Source organism: Stegostoma tigrinum, chromosome 10, assembly GCF_030684315.1.
Source record: "Stegostoma tigrinum isolate sSteTig4 chromosome 10, sSteTig4.hap1, whole genome shotgun sequence".
NCBI lineage: Eukaryota > Metazoa > Chordata > Chondrichthyes > Orectolobiformes > Stegostomatidae > Stegostoma > Stegostoma tigrinum.
Window position 1 is genome coordinate 44,444,386 of NC_081363.1, and position 25,532 is coordinate 44,469,917.

At 38.7% G+C, this 25,532-nt stretch overlaps 1 protein-coding gene across 4 annotated transcripts in view; it reads right to left on the minus strand.

Annotated features, from left to right (window-relative positions):
* nin (ninein (GSK3B interacting protein)) overlaps positions 1-25,532 on the minus strand; it is a 180,478-nt gene that overhangs the window by 122,112 nt on the left and 32,834 nt on the right. For all 4 annotated transcript variants that reach the window (XM_048538225.2, XM_059649150.1, XM_059649149.1 and 1 more), the window contains one exon: positions 10,425-10,518. In XM_048538225.2, coding sequence (XP_048394182.2) covers positions 10,425-10,518 — 94 coding nt within the window. The remainder of the gene's footprint in view (positions 1-10,424; positions 10,519-25,532) is intronic.

Consider the following 25,532-nt stretch of genomic DNA (forward strand, 5'->3'; position numbering starts at 1 on the left):
ACTGAAAGCTGGGCAGTATTAACAAGAGAAAGCTACATGACTGTTATTTGTCATACATGTGGAATTGGAGGTTTTGACCTGTAGTTTTAGAAATCAAAAAGTGTGATAGAACAACATAGAGCAGAAAGCGTGATTGAAAAATGAAACAGTGCATTAGTGGAAAGATGGGGCCTTGCAGGTTGTGTGTGCATGATAATGCAAGCTGCATTATGCTTGCTAATGCATCATAATATGTGACACGGGACTCTGGCAATTATTTTTCCTCATACTTTGCAGATAACCACAAACAATGGCTTTTCTTTAGGTAGTGTGGAGTGTACTTTTGAGGTTGCAGACAGACCAGTTACACACTGCCATCACAGCACCATGGCAATAAAAACAGTCAAAAGGAAACGATTGATTCCAAGTTGAACAACACCTGCTGAATTGGCCTTGTAAAACACTTTGGAATTTGGTACATAACATGTTCACAATGAGCAAAGGTGGGATGTAACAGCTTTACCTTCAGATAGCTCAATGATAAAATAACCTTACATCCAAATGCTTCAACTGCAAAATGAATAACTGCAACTAACCGAGGACATCTTACCATAGCTTTTCACTTTAGAACAGATGTGTCTGCTGAGGTCAGATTTAATTTTAAATATCTATCCAATTGCAACTGTTCTCCAAACACATCTCTGCATTGCAACTCCTTATGAAAACAGAAAAGTCGTCAATTTCAAGGCTGCTGTTTGAAACTCCACAGACCTCACATGGAATCTAATGATGCTGCCTTAATTGCTAAACCTCCCTTTATTACTACTTTATTAAATCCATCTACAAAGATGTGATTTCACTCTCCTACTGTTCAGGTTGCTGCAAAACCAAAGCTTCTGAAACTTACGTTGATGGTTACTGTTGGTCAGAAACTCAGCTATGCTAATTGTACAAGTACTGCGGCTACTACAGCAAGCCAGAGTCTAGAGCCTTGTAGCAAGTAACTCGCATTCTGACTCTCAAAGTCTGTGCTCCATTTTGAAGGCACAAGTCGAGAATGTGATGGTGTAATCCCCAGTTGCCTGGATGAGTGCAGCTCCAATAACACTTAAGAAGCTCAACCGTATTCAGGACAAACCAGCCCACTTGTTTGGCACCAGATCCACAGCATTCACTCTCTCCACAACTGACACTCAATAGCAGCAGTACGTACTATCGACAAGATGTACGGCAGAAATTCACTAATCTTTCCCAGACTGTACCTTCCAAACTCACGTTCAGTATCACAGAATAACAGAATCCAAACGGTGCGGAAAGCGGCCATTCGACACGATAAATCTGCACCGCCCCTCTGAAGAGCATCCCACCCAGACACATATTTCAAATGGGCACAATACCTCACCCTATACCTGTAACCCTCATATTCATCATGGCTAAACTACTTAAACTGCACATCCTTGGATATTACAGGACAATTTGCCAGGGCCAATCCACCTAACCCGTGCATCTTTGGACTGTGGGGGTAACCGGAACACCCAGGGGAACCCCAAGCAGACATGGGAAGAAAGTAAAAGCTACGCACAGACTGTCATCCAAGGCTAGAATTGAACCCAGGTCCCTGGCGCAGTGAGGCAGCACTGTGAGCCATCGTGCTGCCCCTACCGTATCATGTGGAAGAACAACGGCAGCAGAAACACTGTCAACTACAAATTCTCCATCATGCCACACATTATCCTGACTTGGAAATATATCAGTGTTCCTTCAGTGTTGCCAGGTTAAAATCCTGGAATTCCCTCCTTAAACGCATTATAGATATACCTACACCAAATGGACTGCAACAGTTCAAGAAGCCAGCTCACTATCACCTACTCAAGGGCATATAGGAATGGGAAATACATGCTGGCCCAGCCACCGACACGCAAATACCATGAATGAATACAAAAAAAAATAACAAGTTAGAAAAATGCCACAGAACAACTTTTTTTTTGCGAAGGCATTAGTAACAATGTTTGGAGATATTACACAAGACCCTGTCACAGTTGAGTACATAGAATTACTCACTGGTCTTTATTATTTTTGGTGAATATAACTAAAGTTACAGAGCTTAAAGAAATATATCAATAATTGTTTTTTTTTAAATAATCACACTATTAACATTTAAACAGTTAACCAATAGAACAGTATTGGTTTAAATGCATACTTTTAAACAATATTTATATCCTTACTTGTAATCAAGCAGAAGCAAAAGCTTTGTGAGAGGAAAATCATGTTGACACTATTTATTGGAGTTCTTTTTCAGCAATATATGTTGTGTATAAAGGGGAACCTATTGATATACTGTACCTAGATATGCTGAAGGCATTTGATCGAGCTCACAGTGTAGGGCTAGCATGTGGGAAAGGATGGAAAACAGGCTTGCACATACCATGTGGAGAATAGGGATAAATGGGTCTTCTTCTGGTTGGCAGGGTACAATGAATAGTGTGCCAAATGTATTAGGATTAGTCCTGGGCATCAACGTTTTACAATTTAGAAATTTGATGAAGGGGCTGAAAATACGGGGTTGCTAAATTTTCTGAAGACACAAAGATAGTTAGGAAAGTAACTTGTGAAAAGTATAAAAAAAGAGGCTGCAGGTTATGGATTTGGGCAAAGATGTGGCAAATGGAAGGAATATTTTTACTCAACCCGTTCAGATGTGTAATGACATACTTCTCGAAAAGGTAACACTTCTGGTTCAGAGATAGGAACACTATCATTATACCACAAGACCTTCAAACAAGATGAACGATCACCTTCTAGATATTTTCCTCATTAGCCTGAAATGAGATGTTATTACATACCTTTGGAGCAGGTGGACTTGATCTCAAGTCTCTTGGCACAGAGTTAGGGATTCTACCACTGTGTCACAAGTCCTGGGCAAACTGCACTCCCAATGCGAATGCAGTGTTATGTGGGAAACGTGAATGTGTTATTTTTGGCAGGAAGAATAAAATGGAAGTACATTGTCTAAATGGTGAAAGATTGCAGAGCTCTGAGACCCAGATAAACCTTACAGTCCTGCATGAACTGCAAAAGGTGCGTATATCAAACAATGACGAAAACTAATAGAATGTTGTTATTTATTGTGAAGGGAATTAAATACAGAATAGGTAGATTATCATTCAGTTACACTGGGCATTGGTGAGTTTATTTCTGGAATATTGTGTACAATATTGGTATCCTGTTTTAAGGAGGAATGTCAATGTATTGGAAAAAATTTACGAGATGAATATGAATGGGAGCCGAGGGTTGTTTTACAAGGAAGGATTGGACAGGCTAGGCTTGCAATAACCAGAGTTGGAAAAGTAAGGGACAATTTGATTGAAACATAAGTGAAAACATAAACTAAAGATCCTGAGTGGTCTTGATGAGGTGAATATGGAAATGATGTTTGTCTTGTGGGAGAACTTAGAACTAGAGGTCACAATTTAAAAATAAGGTGTCACTTATTTCAGACAATGGTGTTTTATTTCCTCTCTTGGGGTGCTTTCAGTCTTCGGAGCTCTCCTTTTCAAAATCTAGGAGTAATAGGGCTGTTAAATATTTTAAGGTAGATATCAATAACAACCTTTGTTCTGGGGATAGGCAGGAATGTGGAGTAGTCCAATCAGCCAAGATCTTATTGAAGGGTGGGGCAAGCTTGAGAAGCCAAGTAGCCTATTCCCACTCCTAATTTGTATATCATATGTAAATACAGCCTATGTAGCATTATTAAGTGGATTTATTTCATTTAGTTTAACCAACAGATTAGGTACAACAAAGTCAATTACCTGGGTTTGTTTCAGTATACATTTATTATACAAAAAAGGCCAAAACATATAACTTGTTAAAAACAAACACAACATATTTAGTACTTTAGCAACTATTCCCATTACACCATTGTTTACCAGTCATTACCTAGCACATAACCGAGTCAAGCTGTGCCTGTACAGAAGGTCTGCATTCAGTCAGGTTTCAGACATTATGAGGTTAAGATCAGTGTTTTATTTTCATACAGTGGCACACAGAAAGAGCATATTTAAAAAAAAATCAAATAGAGTAGTATGGTATGATAGAAACAAAATGATGCTGCTAAGTTGGAGTCATTAGGGACCTGATGGAAAAGGGGGAGGGAAAGTAAGTCACCAGAGGGATCCTCACGCATCTCCCATCAGAAACTAAAGGAGTTGGGCATCTTATTACCTCATCTAGTAAATTGTTCAGCCCAAGGGAAGGAGAAACATAAACACAGCACATAGACACACTCAACGCTGAGGTGCATAAAATGAAGTAAACTTTGATTTTAAAAATCTCTCTCCAGCCTCACCTTTATGATAACCATAAATATAGGGTATATTGCTGAGATCATTTTTGATATGTTATGTTAGACTTAATATTATAAAACTAGTCTTCTGACAAAGAGATTTTGGGGTGACAAATCTTCAGATTATCTCCGAACTTCTTTAACATTGAACAACGGAATAGCAACACGGAAATACTTAAATGTGAAATGAATAAGATAGGTTCTGAGTGGTGACAATGATAGCTGTCAAATGCTGAGTCTTATTGATGAAGTGAAAAGCAAAATTCATATGAAAATATTTGGGAAAATGTGGAAAGATACAAAATACAAAGTAAAAATACAAAGTACATTGAACAGTTAAACAGGAAGCAGTAATGTATTAGAAAGGCTAGGAAAGATCATGAAAAATATGATCATCACTATAAAGGAAACAATAAAGGTTTCTATGAGAAGACAATGAGATTTTGCATGACTACCATGTACTTGAAAGTACAAGAATGATGGAATGTTAATAAGTTTTTGTAAGCAGTTTTGTCTTTGGGAGTTAAATATAAATGTTAGAAAGAAAATAATTAAAAGTGAATGGGACTGAAAGCAGAAAGGTCACCAAACCCTGTGATTATAAACATGAATTAAAAAAGGAAGACAGGAAGGAGATAATGAAGTCATGAAACATAATCTTCCAGAAGGTTTAGAAACAAGAATATTGCCAAAAGTACTGGGTGGAAAAGATTACATTCATGACAAAGAAAAGGAAAAGGAATTAGCCAAAGAATAGACACCAGTAAGTTTTACTTCAGTTCCAGGTAAATGTCCAGAGTCCATAATACATAGAACATAGAACAATACAGCACAGAACAGGCCCTTCAGCCTTGATGTTGCGCCGACGTGTGAACTAATCTAAGCCCGTCCCCCTACAAAATTCCATCATCATCCATATGCTTATCCAAGGACTGTTTAAATGCCCCTAATGTGGCTGAGTTAACTACATTGGCAGGCAGGGTGTTCCATGCCCTTACCACTCTCTGAGTAAAGAACCTGCATCTGACATCTGTCTTAAGTCTATTAGCCCTCAATTTGTAGCTATGCCCCCTTGTACAAGCTGACGTCATCATCCTCCGAAAAAGACCCTCACTGTCCACCCTATCTAAACCTCTGATCATCTTGTATGTCTCTATTAAATCCTCTCTTAGCCTTCTTCTCTCCAATGAGAACAGACCCAAGTCCCTCAGCCTTTCTTCATAAGGCCTTCGCTCCAGACCAGGCAACACCCTGGTAAATCTCCTCTGCATCTTTTCCAATGCTTCCACATTCTTCCTGTAATGGGGTGACCAGAACTGCACGCAATATTCCAAGTGAGGCCGCACTAGCATTTTGGACAGTTGCAGCATGGCATCACGGCTCCAGAACTCAATCCCTCTACCAATAAAACCGAACACACCATACGCCTTTTCAACAGCACTATCAACCTGGGTGGCAACTTTCAGGGATCTATGTACTTGGACACCAAGATCCCTCTGCACATCCACACTACCAAGAATCTTTCCATTGACCCAGTATTCTGCCTTCCTATTATTCTTCCCAAAGTGAATCACCTCACATTTATCCGCATTGAACTCCATTTGCCACCTTTCAGCCCAATTCTGCAGTTTATCCAAGTCTCCCTGCAACATTCTTCCACACTGTTCACCACTCCACCTACTTTAGCGTCATCTGCAAACTTACTAACCCATCCACCTATGCCTGCATCCAAATCATTTATAAAAATGACAAACAGCGGTGGTCCTAAAACAGATCCTTGAGTTACACCATTATAACCGGACTCCAGACTGAATATTTTCCATCAACCACCACTTGTTGCCTTCTTACAGAAAGCCGTTTCTAATCCAAACTGCTAAATCTCCGTCAATCCCATGCCTTTGTATTTTCTTCAATAGCCTACTGTTTCAAACTTATCAAAAGCTTCACTGAAGTCCATGTACACCAGGTCAACTGCCCTACCTTCATCCACATGCTTGGTTACCTTCTCAAAAAACTCAGTGGGGTTTGTGAGGCACGACCTGCCCTTGACGAATCCATATTGACTATCTCCAATCAGATTGTTGCTTGCTCGATGATTATAAATCCTATCTCTTTTAATCCTTTCCAAAACTTTTCCTACAACAGATGTAAGGCTCACAGGTCTATAATTACCTGGATCATCTCTACTGCCCTTTGTGAACAAGGGCACAGCATCTGCAATCCTCCAGTCCTCTGGTACTAATCTTGTAGACAATGAGGACTCAAAGATCAAAGCCAAAGGCTCCGCAACCTCTTCCCTAGCTTCCCAGAGAATCCTCGGAAAAATCCCATCCGTCCCAGGGGATTTATCTACCTTCACACCTTCTTGAATTGATAACACCTCCTCCCTACTAACCTCAATCCTTTCAATTCTAGAAGCCCGTAACTCAACCTTCTTCTCGAAAATATTCTCCTGTTCCTGAGTGAAAACAGATGAGAAATATTTATTTAGCACCTCTCCGATCTCCACAGGGTCCACACACAATTTCCCACTTCTGTCTTTGACTGGCCCTATTCCTACCCTAGTCATCCTCTTATTCCTCACATACCTATAGAAAGCTTTAGGGTTCTCCTTTATTCTACCTGCTAATGTCTGCTCATGTCCCCTCCTTGCTTTTCTCAACTCTCTCTTCAAATGGATGTGAGTTTGCTCGCTGAGCTGGAAGGTTAGTTTTCAGACGTTTCATCACCATTCTAGGTAACATCATCAGTGAGCCTCCGATGAAGCGCTGGTGTTATGTCCCGCTTTCTATTTATCTGTTTAGGTTTCCTTGGGTTGGTGATGTCATTTCCTGCATTGGACATCACCAATGCAGGAAATGACATCACCAACCCAAGGAAACCTAAACAGATAAATAGAAAGCGGGACATAACACCAGCGCTTCATCGGAGGCTCACTGATGATGTTACCTAGAATGGTGACGAAACGTCTGAAAACTAACCTTACAGCTCAGCGAGCAAACTCACATCCAGAAACTCAACCTGAGCTACAAATCTTCTCAAAACTCGCTCTCTCTTTAAATCCTTCCTAGCTAATCTGTAACTCTCCATCGCCTCATCTGAGCCATCTCATCTCATTGTCACATAAGCCTCCCTCTTCTGCTTAACAAGAGATGCAATTTCTTTAGTAAACCACGGTTCCCTAACCTTATTGCTTCCTCCCTGCCTGATAGGGACATACCTGTCAAGGACACACAATATCTGTTCCTTAAACCAGCTCCACATTTCGATTGTTCCCATCCCCTGCATTTTGCTAACCCATTCTGTGCTTCCTAAGTCTTGCCTAATCGCATTGTAGTTGCTCTTCCCCCATCTATAACTCTTGCCCTGTGGCATGTTCCTATCCCTTTCCATCGCTAAACTAAACAAAACCAAATTATGGTCACTCTCTCCAAAGTGCTCACCTACCACTAAATCAAACACCTGGCCTAGTTCATTACCAAGTACCAGATCCAGTGTGGCCTCCCCTCTTATCAGCCCTTCGACACACTGTGTCAGGAAAACATCCTGCACACATTGGACAAAAACTGATCCATCCGATGTACTAGAGTTATAGCATTTCCAGTCAATGTTAGGGAAGTTAAAGTCCCCTGTTCCTTTCACTCCTGCCCAGAATAGTTTTGCCAATCTTCTCCTCCGGTTCCCTGGGACTTTGTGGAGGCCTATAAAAAAACTCCCAGCAGTGATACCTCTCCTCTCCCGTTTCTGACCTCAGCCCATACCACCTCAGTAGACGAGTCCTCGTCAAAAGTTATTTCAGCCACCGTTATACTGTCCTTGACTAACAAAGCCACACCTCCCCCTCTTTTACCACCTTCCCTGATCTTAATGAAAGATCTAAACCCTGGAACCTGCAACATCCATTCCTGAACCTGCTCTATCCATGTCTCCGAAATGGCCACAACATCGAGGTCCCAGGTACCTATCTATGCTGCAAGCTCACCTACCTTATTCTGGATACACCTGGTGTTGAAGTAGACACACTTCAAACCAGCTTGTGGTTTGTCAGCACACTCCTGTGACTTCCTGCCCATGTCCTCCTTATGCTCATCCTCCTGTATACTGGAACTACACCTCAATTTCCTATCCCCCTGCTGAGCTAGTTTAAATCCACCCGAACAGCACTAGCAAATTTCCCACCCAGGATATTAGTACCGCTCTGGTTCAAGTGCAGAACATCCTGTTTGTAGGGGTCCCACCTTCCCCAGAATGAGCCCCAATTATCCATGTACCTGAAGCCGTCCCTCCTGCACCATCCCTGCAGCCACGTGTTCAGCTGAAATCTCTCCCTATTCTTCGCCTCACTATCACGTGGCACGGGTAACAAACCAGAGATAACCACTCTGTTTGTTCTAGCTCTCAGGTTTCACCCTAGCTCCCTGAAATCCTGCCAGACATCCCTATCCCTCTTTCTACCTATGTCGTTGGTAACTATGTGGACCACAATTTGGGGCTGGTCACCCTCTCCTTTCAGGACCCCAAAGTCACGATCCGAGACATCACGGACCCTGGCACCTTGGAGGCAACACACCAACCATGACTCTCGTTCGTTCCCGACAAACCTTCTATCTGTCCCTCTAACTATTGAGTCCCCAATGGCTAATACTCTCTTTCCTATCCCCCCCTTCCCTTCTGTGCAAGAGGGACAGACTGTGCCAGCGAACTGCACCCCAGTGCATGCCCCTGGTAAGTCGCTTCCCCGCCTCAACAGTATCCAAAACAGTATACTTGTTTTTCAGGTGAACGGCCACAGGGGATCCCTGCACTGACTGCTTTTTCCCCCTTCTAACAGTCACCCAGCTTTTTTCCTGCTTAGGAGTAGCTACTTGTCTACCACAGCCTCTGCTCCCGAATGATCCGAAGTTCATCCAGCTCCCGCTCCAGTTCCCTAATGCGGTCTTAGAAGAGCAAGAGTTGGGTGCACTTCCTGCAGACGTATTTGGATGGGACACTAATGGCGTCCCTCACCTCAAACATCATGCAGGAGGAACATTCCTCTACCTGCACTGCCATCCCTGCTAGTACCTGGGCACTTAGGCTAATCTGGGACAAGGATCATGATTTTGAAAGGGTACTTTTAATTTCTTGAACTGAATAGAAGTTAGACAGTATAAATTTTAAAATGTTATAGAGGTTGTATACAGAGACTCCAAGGGAGTATGATGTCACATCAAAGAGACAAAACTTACGAACTTGTTGTTTTTGGAACAGCTTAGTCTAAGGAGAGACATATTAGACATTTACAAAATTTTGAAGAATAATCAAATAAGTTGTTTGCACTGGTTGAAAAATTATAACAAAGAGATACAGAATGAAAATTATCATAAGGAATGGGTGTTAAAAAGTATTTTTGTTCAGCAAGGCAATAAAACATGGAATGCTTTACCATCTTGGCTATTCATGATGGGACAATAACAATTTAAAACAAAATTATATGAATACTGGAAATGAACAGACAAAAGCAAAAGGGCAGTAGGCATTTCTACTTGAAGACCTATCATTACCACAAGCTACAAATTAAATGATTCTGCAATTCTAGTTTATTTGCAAGCTTGGCAGAATTTACATTTTCAATCAGAAGAAGGATCAAAGTCGAAAGCATGAAAACACTGCTGTCTACGCAAGCTAACACAAAAGCATCATTCCCTTGCTCAATCTTCTGAATGTTAGCCTGCTGATACTGAAGGAATATTTGTATGCTAAGGAGGTCCACTTTCTATCAGAATGTGACCATAAATTATGCAAGCACTACAATTCAGGCTGAGCATTCCTTCATAACAGCTATTTCAAAAATAACTGTCACGCCTTTTACAATATGTCTTAGTGTAAAAACCATTTGCCTACAAAGCACATTAAAATGGCTAACAGTCATAGTGTACAACTGAAAAATATATTTTGTTCCTAATACCTGACATTTTGAAGGCAATGCTGTTTCAAATTGCACTTAAATCAATCTTATGAAAGATTACAACCCATGACTTCACTATACTTGAAAATTTGTATACATCATTCAAAGATGTACTGTATATCTCTAAAGTTACAGTCTCTTTCTTCCACCTACCTAGTGCTTGATATCCATCATCGCCTGAGAAATTCCCTTCAATAGTAGTTGACAGGGTAAAGATTAATGCTTCTTTAAACTGTTCAAAATGTACCTGAAAAAAAAAGTGTCAAATTGATAAATTAAAAAGCAAAACCCATCTGCAAATATTTCGAAAGTATAGATTTCAGAATGTTACAAAGTGATGATATGCAAAGCTGACACATTCAAACTCTTGCCCACTTCTCTTAAAACTAAGTTCCCCATAAAACTGTCTTCAAAGTCAACTATTTGACAAGTTTTTTGTTTGGGTAATAGGGATGAATGTGTGAGCAAAAGGAGGAGTAAGAATGGCAACCCCCCCTCTGCTTTGAAAAGGTCCTCAAAAAATTTGTTTTACTTTTCATCTCAGGCAGCATCTTACCACTATGCATTTAATACTTCTACATTCCCACCACTTTTTTATTGCTCTTACAGTTAAAATAACACCACTCGCAGTTCCCTAAACACTTGTGAGAAAAATGTAAGTGACCAGTCAGTAGAGTTTCTTAATAAACATGAATGTCCTTTGTTAAAGTAAAAAAAAGTTCTAGGAAACAACATCAGTATTAAGCTGATGCTTTATATTATCTGTTTATACAGGCTAAAATACATTAACTTCATTTTCAGACCAAACTTAGCAGGTTAGATGGCTCATAACTTAATGTTGACTGATGTGTGGCAGATATTTAGAAATGAGTAACCAGAAAGGCTCTGGGTGGCAGTAAATCTAGATCATCTCTTTTCCAATACAGTGTAGTATCATTGTTAAAGAGATAATACTTTGGTATCAAATGATGTCAATTTCCCAAAGCTGGGCAGAAGTACTTGAGAGCTGGGGAAATAACACAATGATGGTAACAGCACCTTGTACTGAAAGAATTCCAAGTTTAAAAAAAAATGTTCATGAGATGAGGGTCTTGCTGTCAGGGCAAGCATTTGTTAATCATTTCTAATTGCTCAGATGGTAGTTAGAAGTCAACTATATATTGCAACTATATATAGGCCAAACAAGGTATGGGCAGCAGATTTCCTTCCTAAAGGGCATTCGTGAGCCAGATGGGTTGTGCCCGACAATCGACAGTGGCTACGTGGTCACCATTAAGCTACTTGTTTTTCATTCCAGGTTTCAAATTTATATTTCATTATCTGCCACAGTTTGATTGGAACCTGTGGCCCATAATGATAACTTGGATCTCTGGGTTATGAGCCTAGTGATATTACCATTACACCACGACAGATTAATAACTAATTAATTAAATTATTAATTCATGTTAAAAAGAAGTGGCTCCAGAAATAGTGGATGCATTGGTGGTCATCGTTTAAGATTCTACAGCATCTGGAACATTTCTGTGGATTGAAAGGTATCTAATATAACCTTGCTATTTAAAAAAAATGTGCTAGACAGAAAACAGAAAATTATAAGCTGGTTAACCTGACCTCAATAATGGGGAAAATGCTACAGTCCATTATAAAATATTTAACAGCAGACTACTTGGAAAACCGCGACAGTGTTGGACAGAGTCAGTATGGATTTACGAAAGCAAAATCATGCTAGACAAATCTATTGAAATATTTCAAGGGTGCAATTAGAAGAGTTAATTGGGGAGCCAGTGAATTAGCTTTATTAGACTTCCTGAAGGCTTTCAATCAGGTTTTTGATAACAGATTAACATGTAAAATGAAAGTGCATGGAACTAGGGATTGCTTATTGATATGAATAGACAATTGGCTGGCAGACAGGAACCAAAGAGTAGGAATAAATGGCCTTTTCCTCAGGGGCAGGCAGTGACTTGTAGAGTACCATAGGGATCAGTGCTTGAACCACAGCTATTTCAAGAGATATTGATGACTCAGATGATGGAACTAATTGTAACATCCCCAAATTTCCTTACAACACAAAGCTGGGTGTGAAAATGCCCTGTGAGAGGAAGTAGAGAAGCTTCAGTGTATTTTGGACAAGTTGACTGTCTGAGCAAATGCATGGCAGATAAAGTACAATGTGGAAAAGTGTAGGGTTTTCCAATATTGTAGCAAAAACAGGAAGGCAGCTTATTATCTGAACAGTGATAGATTAAGAAAGGTGGAGAAACAATGTGAGATAGATTGGGAAAGATGGAGGTACAATATGATGTAGTCCTTAAATACCAGTTGCTAGTGGAACAGGCAGTAAAGATGCAAAGTGGTGCGGTCAGGCTATCCTGCCTGTGTTTCCTTGTTTTCTCGCAAGCTCCTTTTTTCAAAATAGTGGTGGGATTCAAGTACAGCAGCAAAGATGTCCTGCTGCAATTGTATGCGGTCTTGGTAAGATCACATTTGGAATACCGTGTGCAGTGAGGGTTCCTTACCTGGGTAAGCAAGTTCTGGCTATTAAGGGATTGCAACACAGGTTTACCAGACTGATTCCGGAATCAAGTTACACCTGCTCCTACTTTCTATGTTTCTAAACTAAACTGATAATCTAGAAAGCAGTTCCATGAAATGCATATTTTATTTGACCACTGCTGCAATATGGAACAAATTACGATTAAGTTCCCAGTGAATCAAGACTGCATTGACATGTGTTTGATTTTCTGAATTCAACTTGCAACTGTATGCCCTGAAAAAAACATAGGACACAGTGAAGGCTAGATGCAATGCAGCTGCCACTTGACAATGCTCTGCTTAGGAAGTGGCCTTTCATCATAGAGCAAAAACCTGTCACTCACGTAGTGGAGATTAATTTGTGGAAGAACCATCACAGAAATCATTGCTGATTACTGTGCAAAAGAATTTTACGAAAAAACTGCTCAAGTTCAATAAAGTTCTGAAGAAGGTCACTGGACCCAAAGCATTAACTCTGCTGTCTCTCCACAGATGCTGTCAGACCTGCTGAGCTTTGCCAGCAATTTCTGTTTTTGTTTCTGATTTCCAGCCTCCGCAACTCCTTAAAAATAAAGATTATATTGTGTTTTTGAGGAGGAATGTACTTTAGATACGCATGCATGGATATAGTTTTCAAATCTTGACTCAGCAGATAGGAATATTTTGATCACTGTGTTTTCTTTTAAAAGTTAGGTACTATAATCTATTTTGCCAAAGAACTGAAACAGTCTGATACTAACAATGATCAGACAGAGCGAACTTGACCTGATTACCATAGCAGGCCATTCACTATCTTTTCAGCTTCTTGAAAACACAACATGTGCAGCTGCTTTATTGAGATAACAGGAACCTGACAAATTAATGAAAAACTGGAGTTTGATCAGAAACATGTCAGTTGTGTTCTGCGTAAGATACTACACACACACTGAACCAGAAAGTTTACATTCATCATAAGATGGTTGAAGGAACTGGAACATATTTTGGTCACTGACTGACTTAAAGTTGTGAGCTGTATTTGAATCAAAAGAACATCACCGGATCCCTCTGTCATTTGGCAAGATGTGGCTATTTTTAGACTGCAAACTGCCTTTCACTGGAGACCCAATACTTTACACCACCTCCTCAGAATGGAATAATTGCAACATTTTATTATCAAGCATTAGGACTTCCTTAAACCATTTAACAGTTCGGTAAAGCATAACCTCTGCTTTTAATTTAGGTTACAGACCACTAACAAGGTCAACTAACAGGGCACAGCCTATAACATCAAATCACTGATCCGATCTTCTTCAGAGACGACAACAGATGTTGCATAACCAGGCAAAAGAAAATACTTCAGCCGTATGCTCTGCCTTCAAAACAGGGGTAAACATTCCCACTGTGTATTCCTCCTTTATTGAAACGGAACACCTATTGTTGGACAAAATCAGACCATATCGTGGGCTTTCCAGTGTGTAATTCTGTGTATTCACTGAGTGATGTATTCACTGAGTGGCTGTATCACCAAAATGTGAGTCTGAAACAAGCAGCTGCACAGTGACAGATGGCTCCTTTCTCAACGATGAGCAGTTTCATTAGCAACATTTCTAAATAAACTCAAGTACATTACCTCACAGATCTGAATGGAACTGGCTGAGTAGAGGTGAACAGAAATTTACCAAAACAGGATTTTTTTTTGCTCTTCTTTGAGAACAATCGTATGAGTTTGAGCAAACAAAGTTTACAGCATAAATTTTACTGTAGGTAAAAGGCAACAAAGTTTGAAAGTAACACATGTAAACATATTACAATAGCCAATCAGAACTATGGGGTGTTGTCTTGGGCTCAAGAAAAGGGAATGCAAAGACATCACAGGCTCCTAACTGCTGGCCAGACTGCAAGATGCATCTACACTAGACAAGTACAAAATGTGATGCACAGTCCTATTACTAAACAGCTCCAATTTAGGCTCACATTTAGAAGAATTGTCAATTGTTTTGAATGATTGAGAATACATGTATGATTGTACCCTGGGGAATGAATAATAGAAAAGGGGAGAAAATTAGGATTGTACATCAAGGGGTCTGTGCTGAAATTAAAGACCAAACATTAATTTAAACTATGTGAATTTACCATGGAATAGTTTTTGGCCTCAAAATGCCATTCAAGGGAATTTGAATCATGAAGTGTAAGCTTTATAGGGTTCTTTAAATGTAAATTGCAGGACATTTACGCTATATTTTGCTCTGCCACCTTGAAGGATTGTGTAAGAAGACACTTTCGTCAGGGATACGATTTGATCTGTATGAATAAAACAACAGGTTTAAGCAACAATGAAGCCTCTTTCAAATACTATAATTTCCACCTGGCTTCTTATTCCCTTTTTGTTATTCTCTTTTCCAGCAGGCCAGCTGTTAATGGGGGCTGGGATAGTATTTTCTATATCTGTGGCAGCAGCTGTCCCTTCTGATTTATCACAACTCTGCCAATGATAGTTCAGCACCTTTTAATCTGCAAAAAGGATTCAAACAGAATCTGTCAGACTCCAACTAAAATAGGGTTCTCTACCACACTGTGACCAGCATGATTCCAAATGACTGAGGATAATTTGTTCTGCGTTTATTTGACATATTTGTCTTTTTTACAAAAAAAACACTTCTGTTCTGAGTTTGTCGGAACAACCATACCCTAAATAGGATAACTGAGTGAACTTAGATCTTCTGATCAATGTTAGAAACTTCAGATTGGCTAACAATCAAGAATTTTGCTGTATACAGATATATCTCACTCATAAACAAAATTTACAAAGAAATTGTCAATATCTGTAGTAAATAATATTGGGAACAATAGACTTCTAAAGTTTGTAACTACAAAAATTAGATTAATAAAAACCAGTGCTCTGCAGGTATAGGATTCTAAGACCTGATAAAGGCTTGATATAATTATGAATAACAGAGAAAACAAATACAGTCAGTAACAAGTACAATCAATCCAAAACAGCCATGTGGAGTCAGTGATTTACAAGAAAATTCATACTTTAACTTTGCTTTCCTTCCCCTCCCATGCACAATACCATATGTAGATACACATTCATCGGTGTCTCTCATCTCCTCAATGTTTGCTGAGGTATACTATGCAAATGAACATATTGATAAGAGATGAGAAAGACAGAAAAATATACACAGTGCTATATGTTTATTTTTTAAATATTAACCTGACAAAAAACACTAATATCCAGTAAGCATTTACTACAATTCTACTTTATGACTGCTCTCAATTTGTATACAATACTGAACTGTGACCGACATTTATCACAACTAATATCCAATTCTATTCACACCAACATTTTGCAATTACAGAAAGGGCAGCACTATCTCTCTTGTGTTTCACTTAAAACAAGTGGATTCATAATCTTATGTTTTAATAGAAGCTTCTTGCTTGGCAACGATTAATATATTTAGTACAAGATCTCTATATACCTTATTAGAATTCTGACTGTACATTAAATAAGCTCTCCATGACATAAGTAATTGATGTAAAGTGACAGAAAGAGATATGAAGATGCCATTATAATCAATGTAACTGCAACAAAAGTTAACAGCTTAATTTATGCAGTGATACAGTCCTACTGAGAGTTTCACTGTTCAGCGAGTAATGCTTATAATGAAGGGAGTATGGTTTACTTCAAGGACTGCAGCAATTTATACTTCATCATATTTAAGATGTGTTATCATTTGCCATGAACTCCTGAGGAAGTGATCACAGTGAGATGGATATGTGTGTTCTACTCTTTCCTGTTTCTTCACCAGTTTTTCTGCTGCATTTGAAACTTCAAATAAATTTGTCATTGCTGAAAGTGAGAGAATCTGTTTTCACTCTTTTACTTCTTGACAGTCAACCAACTGCAATTCACAAAGTCCAATAAAATATTTATATTGCAGCTGATAGCAGGTAAACCTCAAGTTTACCTACAGTCAGACTTTTATGGTTAGAAATTTAAGTGTATTTAGATGTCAGTGTAAACCGATCATCTTGGGAATCTTGTGGCACATTGACAGTGTCCCTACCTGTGAGCCAGGAGCCCTAGGTTTAATTTCCACCTGTTTCTGAGATGTGTATTAATATCTCTGAACAGGCAGATCAGAAAATATTTATATGATTTCCTGGGATCTTAGCCAGTGTGTTATCATATCTGAGGGTTCTTATGATGCAGCCATTAGTGTCTTTACCTCAGGGTTGCTCAAGTTCCACCTGTTCCAAATAGTTGTTTCATAATATCTCTGATCAGGTTGATTAAAAAAATTTAAAACATGCATCATGGGACAAATTAATTAATGGTCAGTCATGTTCCAGATGTTCTTGCATGTAAGAGTACAGGCAATCAGGGTCCATTTTGAGTACATAGTAGTATCAACAAGCTTTTAGATTCTTTTGCAGTGAAATCGTAAGCTGTGCAAGATGGGTCTCATTTAGCTACCTGCGTCCTAGTAGTAAATTTACAGATTCATTCAGAGTAACTATCAAGAGGACTAAGTGAAGTCAGCAGGTCTTTGCTAGGATTTTCTGCTGGATGACAAAAATAGATGGAGAGAGTTGTGAGGCCGAGGAACTCACTTTCATAGTCACTGGCTAAGGCAAAGCTATATCAACATGCATTAACCACAAAAGTGGATGAAGGAAAAAGGTGTTGAAACAAAATGGAAACATGTTGAGTTCATGTGATTAAAATCATTTATTTGCATGAAAAATAAATGCTAACATGATTCCTGGTTAGACTGAATGACCCATTTGTGTTGTGACCTCTATGTGTTTCTATCGGCCAGAGCTACTAATACTTGGTCTGAGGAAGGGTCACCAGACCTGAAACATTAACTCTGCTTTTTCCTTCACAGATGCTGCCAGACCTGCTGAACTTTTCCAGCAACTTTGTTTTTGCTACTAATACAGATTCTGGCACCATGTAAAAGCTATTACAAAAATGAAAGGCACAGTTTAATGGACAGGTCTTTGAATTTTGGTATATGCAATCTAAACCAAAGAAAAAGGTGCCAAGACAAAACTTTCTGAGCACAATGGGACTGCATGAAATGTCGTTGGGCAACCTTGTATTTCTTCTGAATTACCTGTGGGCATCAGCCCTGCAGCTCAAAACTATTTTTAATTTGGCAAAGTACCTGTGAATAACTGTTATTTTGCTTAAGAATGTATGGCTAATGTGGGAAAGTGAAAATCTCACAGTAGTGACACACGTTATGTCTTCAAACTTGCTCCACCCCGTTCAATCTGATCAGGGCTGATCAGAGGGTTTAATCCACTTTTCTGCCCACTTCCCATATGCCTTGATTTCCATACTCAGCTTGCTATGGTAGTGAATTGTAAAGACTTACAGGTCTCTGAATGAAGAAATTTCTCCTCATCATAGACCTAAGTGACTGATCCCTTACTTGGAGACCATGCCACATGCTCCAGATTCAACAGAAGGATAAGCAACTTTGCACTGTCTACACTGTCAAGAACCTTCAGAATTTTGCATGTTATAATGAGATTAGCTCTCATTCTTCTAAAAGAGTATAGGTCCAAGTTATTCAACCGTTCATCATTAGATAACGCTTTCATCACAGGAACCAGTGCAGTGAACCTCAGCAGCACATCCTCCGTCATGACTTCCTTAAAAATCAATACTGCACACAAGACTCCAGGTGTGGTCACATCAAAGTCTTACACAAATGTAGCAATACTTTATGTACTCTATGTACTCCAATCTCTCTACAATAAAGGCCAATATACTATCTGCTGTCCTAATTGCTTGCAATGCCTGAATGCTAACCTTTTTTGTTCCTCATACGATTACATACAAACCCCTCTGGCCATCAATACATAAAAATTTCACATCGTTGAAAAATATTCTGGTTTACTACTCTTACTAACACAGTGAATAACCTCATTTTTCCCCATTTCATACCCCATCTGCTGTATCAATGTTATTCACTGAACCTAGCAAGTTTTGAGAAGATCACCGAACCTGTTTATATCTCTTTACAGCCTCCATCTGTCCTGCTTATAGATTGCATTCAAACCTAGCTCTGTTATCACGAACTAATTTAGATATATTACTCTTGATATCTTCATTTGTGTCATGAACATTGATTTTAAATAACTGAGATCCCAGCAATAAGAACAAAGTACTTTGGATGCTGGAAAATTGAAAGAAATGCGGAGAATGCTGGGGAAACTCAGCAGGTCTAACAGCATCTGTGGAAGGAGAAACAGAGTTAAAATTTCAGATCCAGTATGACTTCTTCAGAACTGAGTTCAGGCTTCTCCAGTTTTATCAACGGTCCTTACAGCACTGCATTACCAATAGCCTTTGAACTTAAAACGTCACATTTATCCTTACTCTGGGCTTCCTGTCTATTAATCAACCTTCTATCCATGCTACTAGATTACCCCTGACTCCAGGATTTTTAAACTTTTAAACTTAAACTTTTTAATCTTTAGACTTTCCTTAATTTCACCACCTTCATAATGAGTATCAGGTTAATTTCTCTGTAGTTTTGGCTTATATTTTTCATATTATCCTGTGTGGCAGAATTGCATCCACCAACTTCCCTCTGCCGAAACCATTCTAGATTTTGTTTTGTAATCAGCATGGACCCAGCATATCTACTATCTCTGTGGCTACCTCTTTTAGAACCTTACAATATATACAATCAGTTCCTGATGATTTGTCAAATTTCTGTCCTTTAAATTTCCCCAAACCTCTGCTGATATTAATTAATCTGAGATTGTCAATTGAGTGCCTAATTTTTCTCTATCTGTTTCATTAGTTCATATTTCTTACTTCGAACGCTTTCCTGCTCAGAAATGGAGACCCCAATCTTACTTCTTTACCATTATTAGTCATATAGACTTTATTCAGTGAAAAGTTATTGCCAAGTGACTAGCTGTATTTAAGTAGAGAAAGACTGCGGAAAATTACAGAACAGACGGAGTTAGAATTTCTCACCTTGTTGGAATATCGAAGAATGAGGCAACCTTATTGAAGCATTAGGTTCTTAGTAGACTTGAAAGGGTAGACGTGGAAAGGTAGTTTCCTTTGTGAGAGAGTCTAGGATCAGATAGCATTACCTCAGAATAAAGGATCTACATTTACAAGAGATGAGGAGGAATCGCTTTTCTTAGAGGGTAGCAAATCTGTAGAATTCTATACCACAGAGGGCTAGGTCATTAAGTATATTCAATGCTAAGATAGACAGATTTTTAATTAGTAAGGGAATTAGGCATTATAGGGAAAAGACAGGAGTTGAGTTTTATCAGTTCAGCCACGATTTATTTGAATGGTGCAGCAGGCATGATGGGCTGAAGGCCTACTTCTGCTCCTAAGTTTGAGGGTTTTATGTAGGCTCCTGTCCCATGCTGTTGCTATTGCCCAAGTTGCTACACTGTTGTATTGCCTCAGCATATTCTTTTTGATTTTCAAATTTTAAATCTCCTCTCACTGAGAAGGTGTAATAAGGGAACTTATCTCTGTTTTTGGCAACGCCAGATTTGACCAAGAGATATTAACCAGGGAAGCAATCTGTTCCCAGCATGAAAATTCTTTTTGCTATGTGAGAAAACTTTTGTTGTAAGTTCACAAAAGATGGGAGTCTAATTTTGCTCTAAACATAGGTTGGTTGATTTAATTACAGTAAATACAGAGCTAACAAACAAATGTCACTCTCCCCACAACTCAAACAATAGATCTGCCAAACATAAATTTTTATTTAAAGTAATACTGAAAAACACAAATGGAGGAACTCAACAGGTCTGGACAGCATCAGCTGAGAGATAAACAAAATTAACATTTCAGGCCCAATGACTTCTTTGCAACGGCAGCCTCAGGAAACTGGCAAAGGTTATCTGTCAGGTGAGTTTATAGAATGCATTAGCGACATTTTCCTGGAAGAAAGTTTCAAAGAAGAGTCATTAATTTGTTTCTCTCTTCAGAGATGCTGTCAGATCTACAGAGTTTTTCCAGCATTTTACACTTTTATTTTGGTTTTACAGCATCCACAGTAATTTCCCTTTGTTTAAAGAAATGCTACTGTCTCCAAATTGAAGAATGCCAGCAGTTTATTTCAATTATATTATCATGGATTGCAAATGGAAATTGATTATGATTTTACTTGTTTTGGTACAGTGTTGGAATGAATAATGGGTGGTAACGTAAACATACACAACTCTCTATTTGAAGAGGGTATCTGCATGGCTGCAAGTGGTGCAGCACTGCCAGATATAAATAAGGGACCTTACATCCACAACAGAAAAATAATTGATTAGAGATCGTAAGTGCCAGCATTGTGCTAGGAAAGCATCAATCTGAGGAGTAAAAATACGTATTTTCCTCAGAAATTTGGCACTTTTTAGCTTTTATAGAAGTTACCTGGAAGTGTAATTATTGCACATAAAACAGGCTATTTCTTTACAGACAGAAAGATAAACATAAACAGTACACATTAATATCTCAGAAACACAATGGGATGATCCTGACAATAATGGCCTAACGGAACATGATTTTGTGCCATGCCATTGCACTTTCTCATGCACTAAAGCAAATGTGATTTTTAATTGTCCACATTAACAGACTGAGTGTTTGCAATACAAACAGCAAAGCAATCTATTTCAACTGCCAGTCGGTTTTGGACCGAAGGGAGCAGATGAGTGATACATACAGGTATCTGCTTCTCTCAGCTCACTGACCAGTCCCTACCACTCCCTACCTGCACTGACTTATCACCATCCCATCTACCTTCCCAATCCTACCCCCTCCTCTCTCTAATTATTTCCAAACTCTCTCGCCCCTCCCCAATTTCTGAACAAGGGTCCCGATCTGTCAACTTTCCTGCTCCTCTGATGCTGCCAGTGTTCCTCCAGCTCCACACTGTGTTATCTCAGACTACAGCATCAGCAATTCTTACTATCTTTGTGTTGTGTATTTTAACTTTTTGGCCTCACTTAAGTGCTTTAAGTTCAAGTACTGCCCAGTACAATAGTTAGAGAAGCTACTAGCATGGAAAGAAGATACGGTAGTCCCTGACTCCCACAGTTTGCAGTTAAGTGGTTGAGAGGGAGCTGTAGGAAGTACTCATGAAGTCAAAAGGAATGTAGTGCATGTAATGAATGGCTGTCCTTGTGAATTTCAGAGCATGATTCTTGCTTTAAACTTAAGCTTGCAAAGGAGCATTTCTTCACCTTGCTCACTGTTTGCTGTCATACATCAATCTGACGTAAAAGCCTGCCTTGCTCAGTCCCAGTACTAAGCAACTGAAATCTTGTTATGTCTCTGAAGTGCACAAATTTATGATGCTCCAGGTTGCCTTAGGCAGGCATTTTATCTACGTGCAGAATCCTGCAGGTTCAATTTGGAAGAGCCGAGTACAGAATGCTAAGTAACCTGTTCATTTTTAATTACTCAACTGAACCATTTTTACCAAGTGGATTGGAAAAAACTTGATTCCAGACACTCCTGGTGAGGATAACATCACAAGTAACTTATGTGCTTTGTGGCTTTGCTTCAGTACCTTTGGAACAACATTAACCTACACTTAGATTTGCATTGTATTACTGATTCTTTACAACATCAATAACAAACACAGATACAAAGTACATTTATGTAGTATGTCACATTTGACACTTTTTTTCGGTGTAACTGTGAATTAATCATATTGGAAGTGGGGCAGGCTGGAGCAGTAATTGGAACATTCTGTGTTGCCAAGGTGCTACTTTAATGAAGAGGTAGCACTTGAATCTCTCAGACAGAAGGCACAAACCTGGTGCATTCAAGCCTCACTCGAGGCTTTATCAGGTACCCTATGTTGAAATTTCGGTGCTGATAAAGAAATGTTACAATGTTGTATGTGCTATCTTTCGGAAGAAATGTTAAACTAAGATATCTGCTTTAATCTACCACCTTTGTAGTCCCATGATATAACAATAATGGAGTTGAAGACTAACTTATGGAAATCAAACATTGTCAGGTAATCTATAAAAGACTCAGAACCAAAGTAAGGAAGCATCTACCCCTCAAGTGTGGAAGATTTAGAAACAAAAAAAGTGCCAATTCTCCATTCCTTCCTAGCTTCCTAAATCCTTTCGCTTATTCTTGAAGTATAGTTGTTTGGATGAAATATTGGACAGCTGCTGCCACCTGTACAATGCACTCCACTTGAAAGTTAGTACATTCAGCCAGGAAGAAGAAATTCACAAATTCTTCAAGAAACAGAAAAATAATTTTTAAAAACCTTGACGAATTAAAAAAGATAGATAAGTTAAGAAAGCAATGGAAAAAAGTTTGTATTTTAAAGACATCAAGGGTTATGGAAGTAATGAGAATATGGCATTGAGATAGAGGATTAGTCATGATCATATTGAATGACAACACAGGCTCAAAGGGCCAAATGGTCTTTGCTGCTTCTAGTTTCTAAGTTTCTTAAATTTATCAAAACGAAAGCAAAACAATAACAAACTCTGTCATTTATTAAAAAAATACAATTTCTGTCAACAAAATATTTTCTGGTACTTAAAGCGTTAACTCTGGACTGAATCCCTGTGTTGGTAGTGTTCCAGCATATGCAGCTGTGCACAACCGAGTCAATACATTATACATAACTTAGCATTAATGTAAGATTACTATCTCGTATCGGTTAGTAAACACAAAGAGTTTTTGTTTTATGGAAAAAGCTGAACAATGATAGTTCTTTGCCACTCAGACTAAGTATCCCTTCAATGAATAATATACTACCAATCAAACAAATGCTTGAGGTGCTACAACTGAAATTAACCTCTGTGCCAAAGTTACATGTGGTGAAGGTAACCATTTGTTTACTATGGTTTCTAAGGTCTCCATAGTGATGAGTGGCTTGATAGACCTGACCCTTGTAGTGAACCAAAGATTGATGCCACATTTACATTTGAGTGTTGACTGCTTATTGAACGCAGGTGATCAGAACCTTTATGATGTAATTTTACATTTGATCATTTGCCCAATTTATAATTTTATTCCAAATTTACATTTTTGTACCGAAACAAATTAACTGTAAAAGACAGACAAAACTGAAAGCGAGTACAATATAAACTTCCTGTCTTTTGTAATGTCGTATCTGTTTTAGAAAGAGAACAATATCTTAAAAAAACATATTTTGTAAAAATTATATTAAGTAGTAAGTAAAGATGTGAATCAAGTATACATTATAAGAAATATTCTATCTTGTCAAAAAACTATTTTCTAATCAACCCACTCACAGACAGGTAGGACCTGAACCGAGGTCTTCTGGCTCAGAGGTAGGGATACTATCAAAAGTGACACAATTCTGCTTCGATTCTTTAAAACTTCATTACTAACAACTTGATGGCTGCTTTGGTAATGCCAGCATAAAGATTGGAAGACAATAAACTTGATTCCTGATCTTTCTGAATTTCAGATCTCAAATAGAATGACAACTTATAAATTTTGGCAAAGGATAAAATTATTTAAAAGGCTTCTCCAAAATCAGACTCTGGGTGCACCTCATGTGATTACAGGAACACATTGGTTGGAATCTTCCAACTTTTAACTGGGATAATTTTAGGTTCCCATGTTGATTAGTCCAGATTTGAGGCAATGTAAGGCCAATGCATATGTCTGTCCATTGGAAGTTCAAAATTGGTGTGCAACTACTGCACATGTGCCTGTCGGGGATTTCTTTTAGTCTCAACGCAACTTAGTGGTGAACATGTGCAACTCAGATCAGACAATCTGGGCCATGGATTCCTTTATTTTATCAATTAACTACACCGCCTCTAAAATTTCTCAGCTCAGATTTCTTTTGGCTGTAATCAAAGTCCTTTTCACTCAATCTTCCAGGAAAACCAAGCAAACAGTTGAAATTGAATTCCCTTCCTCTCCCTCATCTCAGTTTCTTCTGTGTGATTCTAAATAAAGTCAACAATTTGCATCCATCCAACTCTCGCCTTTTGTGTATCTCCCACTTCCGCCCCCTCCACCAGTGGCCATCATTCCTACAGTTGAGATCAGCCTCAGTTTTGAAATTTCCTCCATAACTGTTTCACCCTCTCTCCTCCTTTATTATTACTACCCTTTATTATTATTACCCTTAAAATATATCTCTTTGACAAAGCTTTCTGTGTCACCCTCCCTATGCTTCCTCTTTTAGTCGAATGTCAATTTTTGTCTGATTATGCACTTTGTCTTAATGTTGAATATTCCCGTGGTTGAGATATCCTACTCAGGGTAACTATTAGCCAAACTTATTAACTTTGCTCCAGGGCTATCTATCCATGGAACTCTAACAAGGGATCGTGCCATCTGGGAGCAGAATAAAGCATATAACTGAAAAGGTTAATTGCCTAATAATTTGTTCCTTCCACAGATTACATACAAGCCACTCCATCAAGAACACCACATAAAATATTTTATTCTCCAGGGCAAGATTCTGTTTTCATCCCAAACATACATGAAACAAAAACTCCAGTTTGCCTCTCTAAATTTCTTTTTATTATGTATAATCTAAACAAAGGTAAATTTGCTGAAATATCAATTGCAAGTTTTATCAAATTGGTTATGATATTTGAAGAAGTAGTAACAAAAATGCTGATTTTTACAAACCATGTCACATCAAGTGGAAATGTTATACGTTAGCCAAGTCTGGCAAACAGAACATTTTCTTTGTTCAGTACATTGTGTTAAAATGTAATTGTTGGGTACAT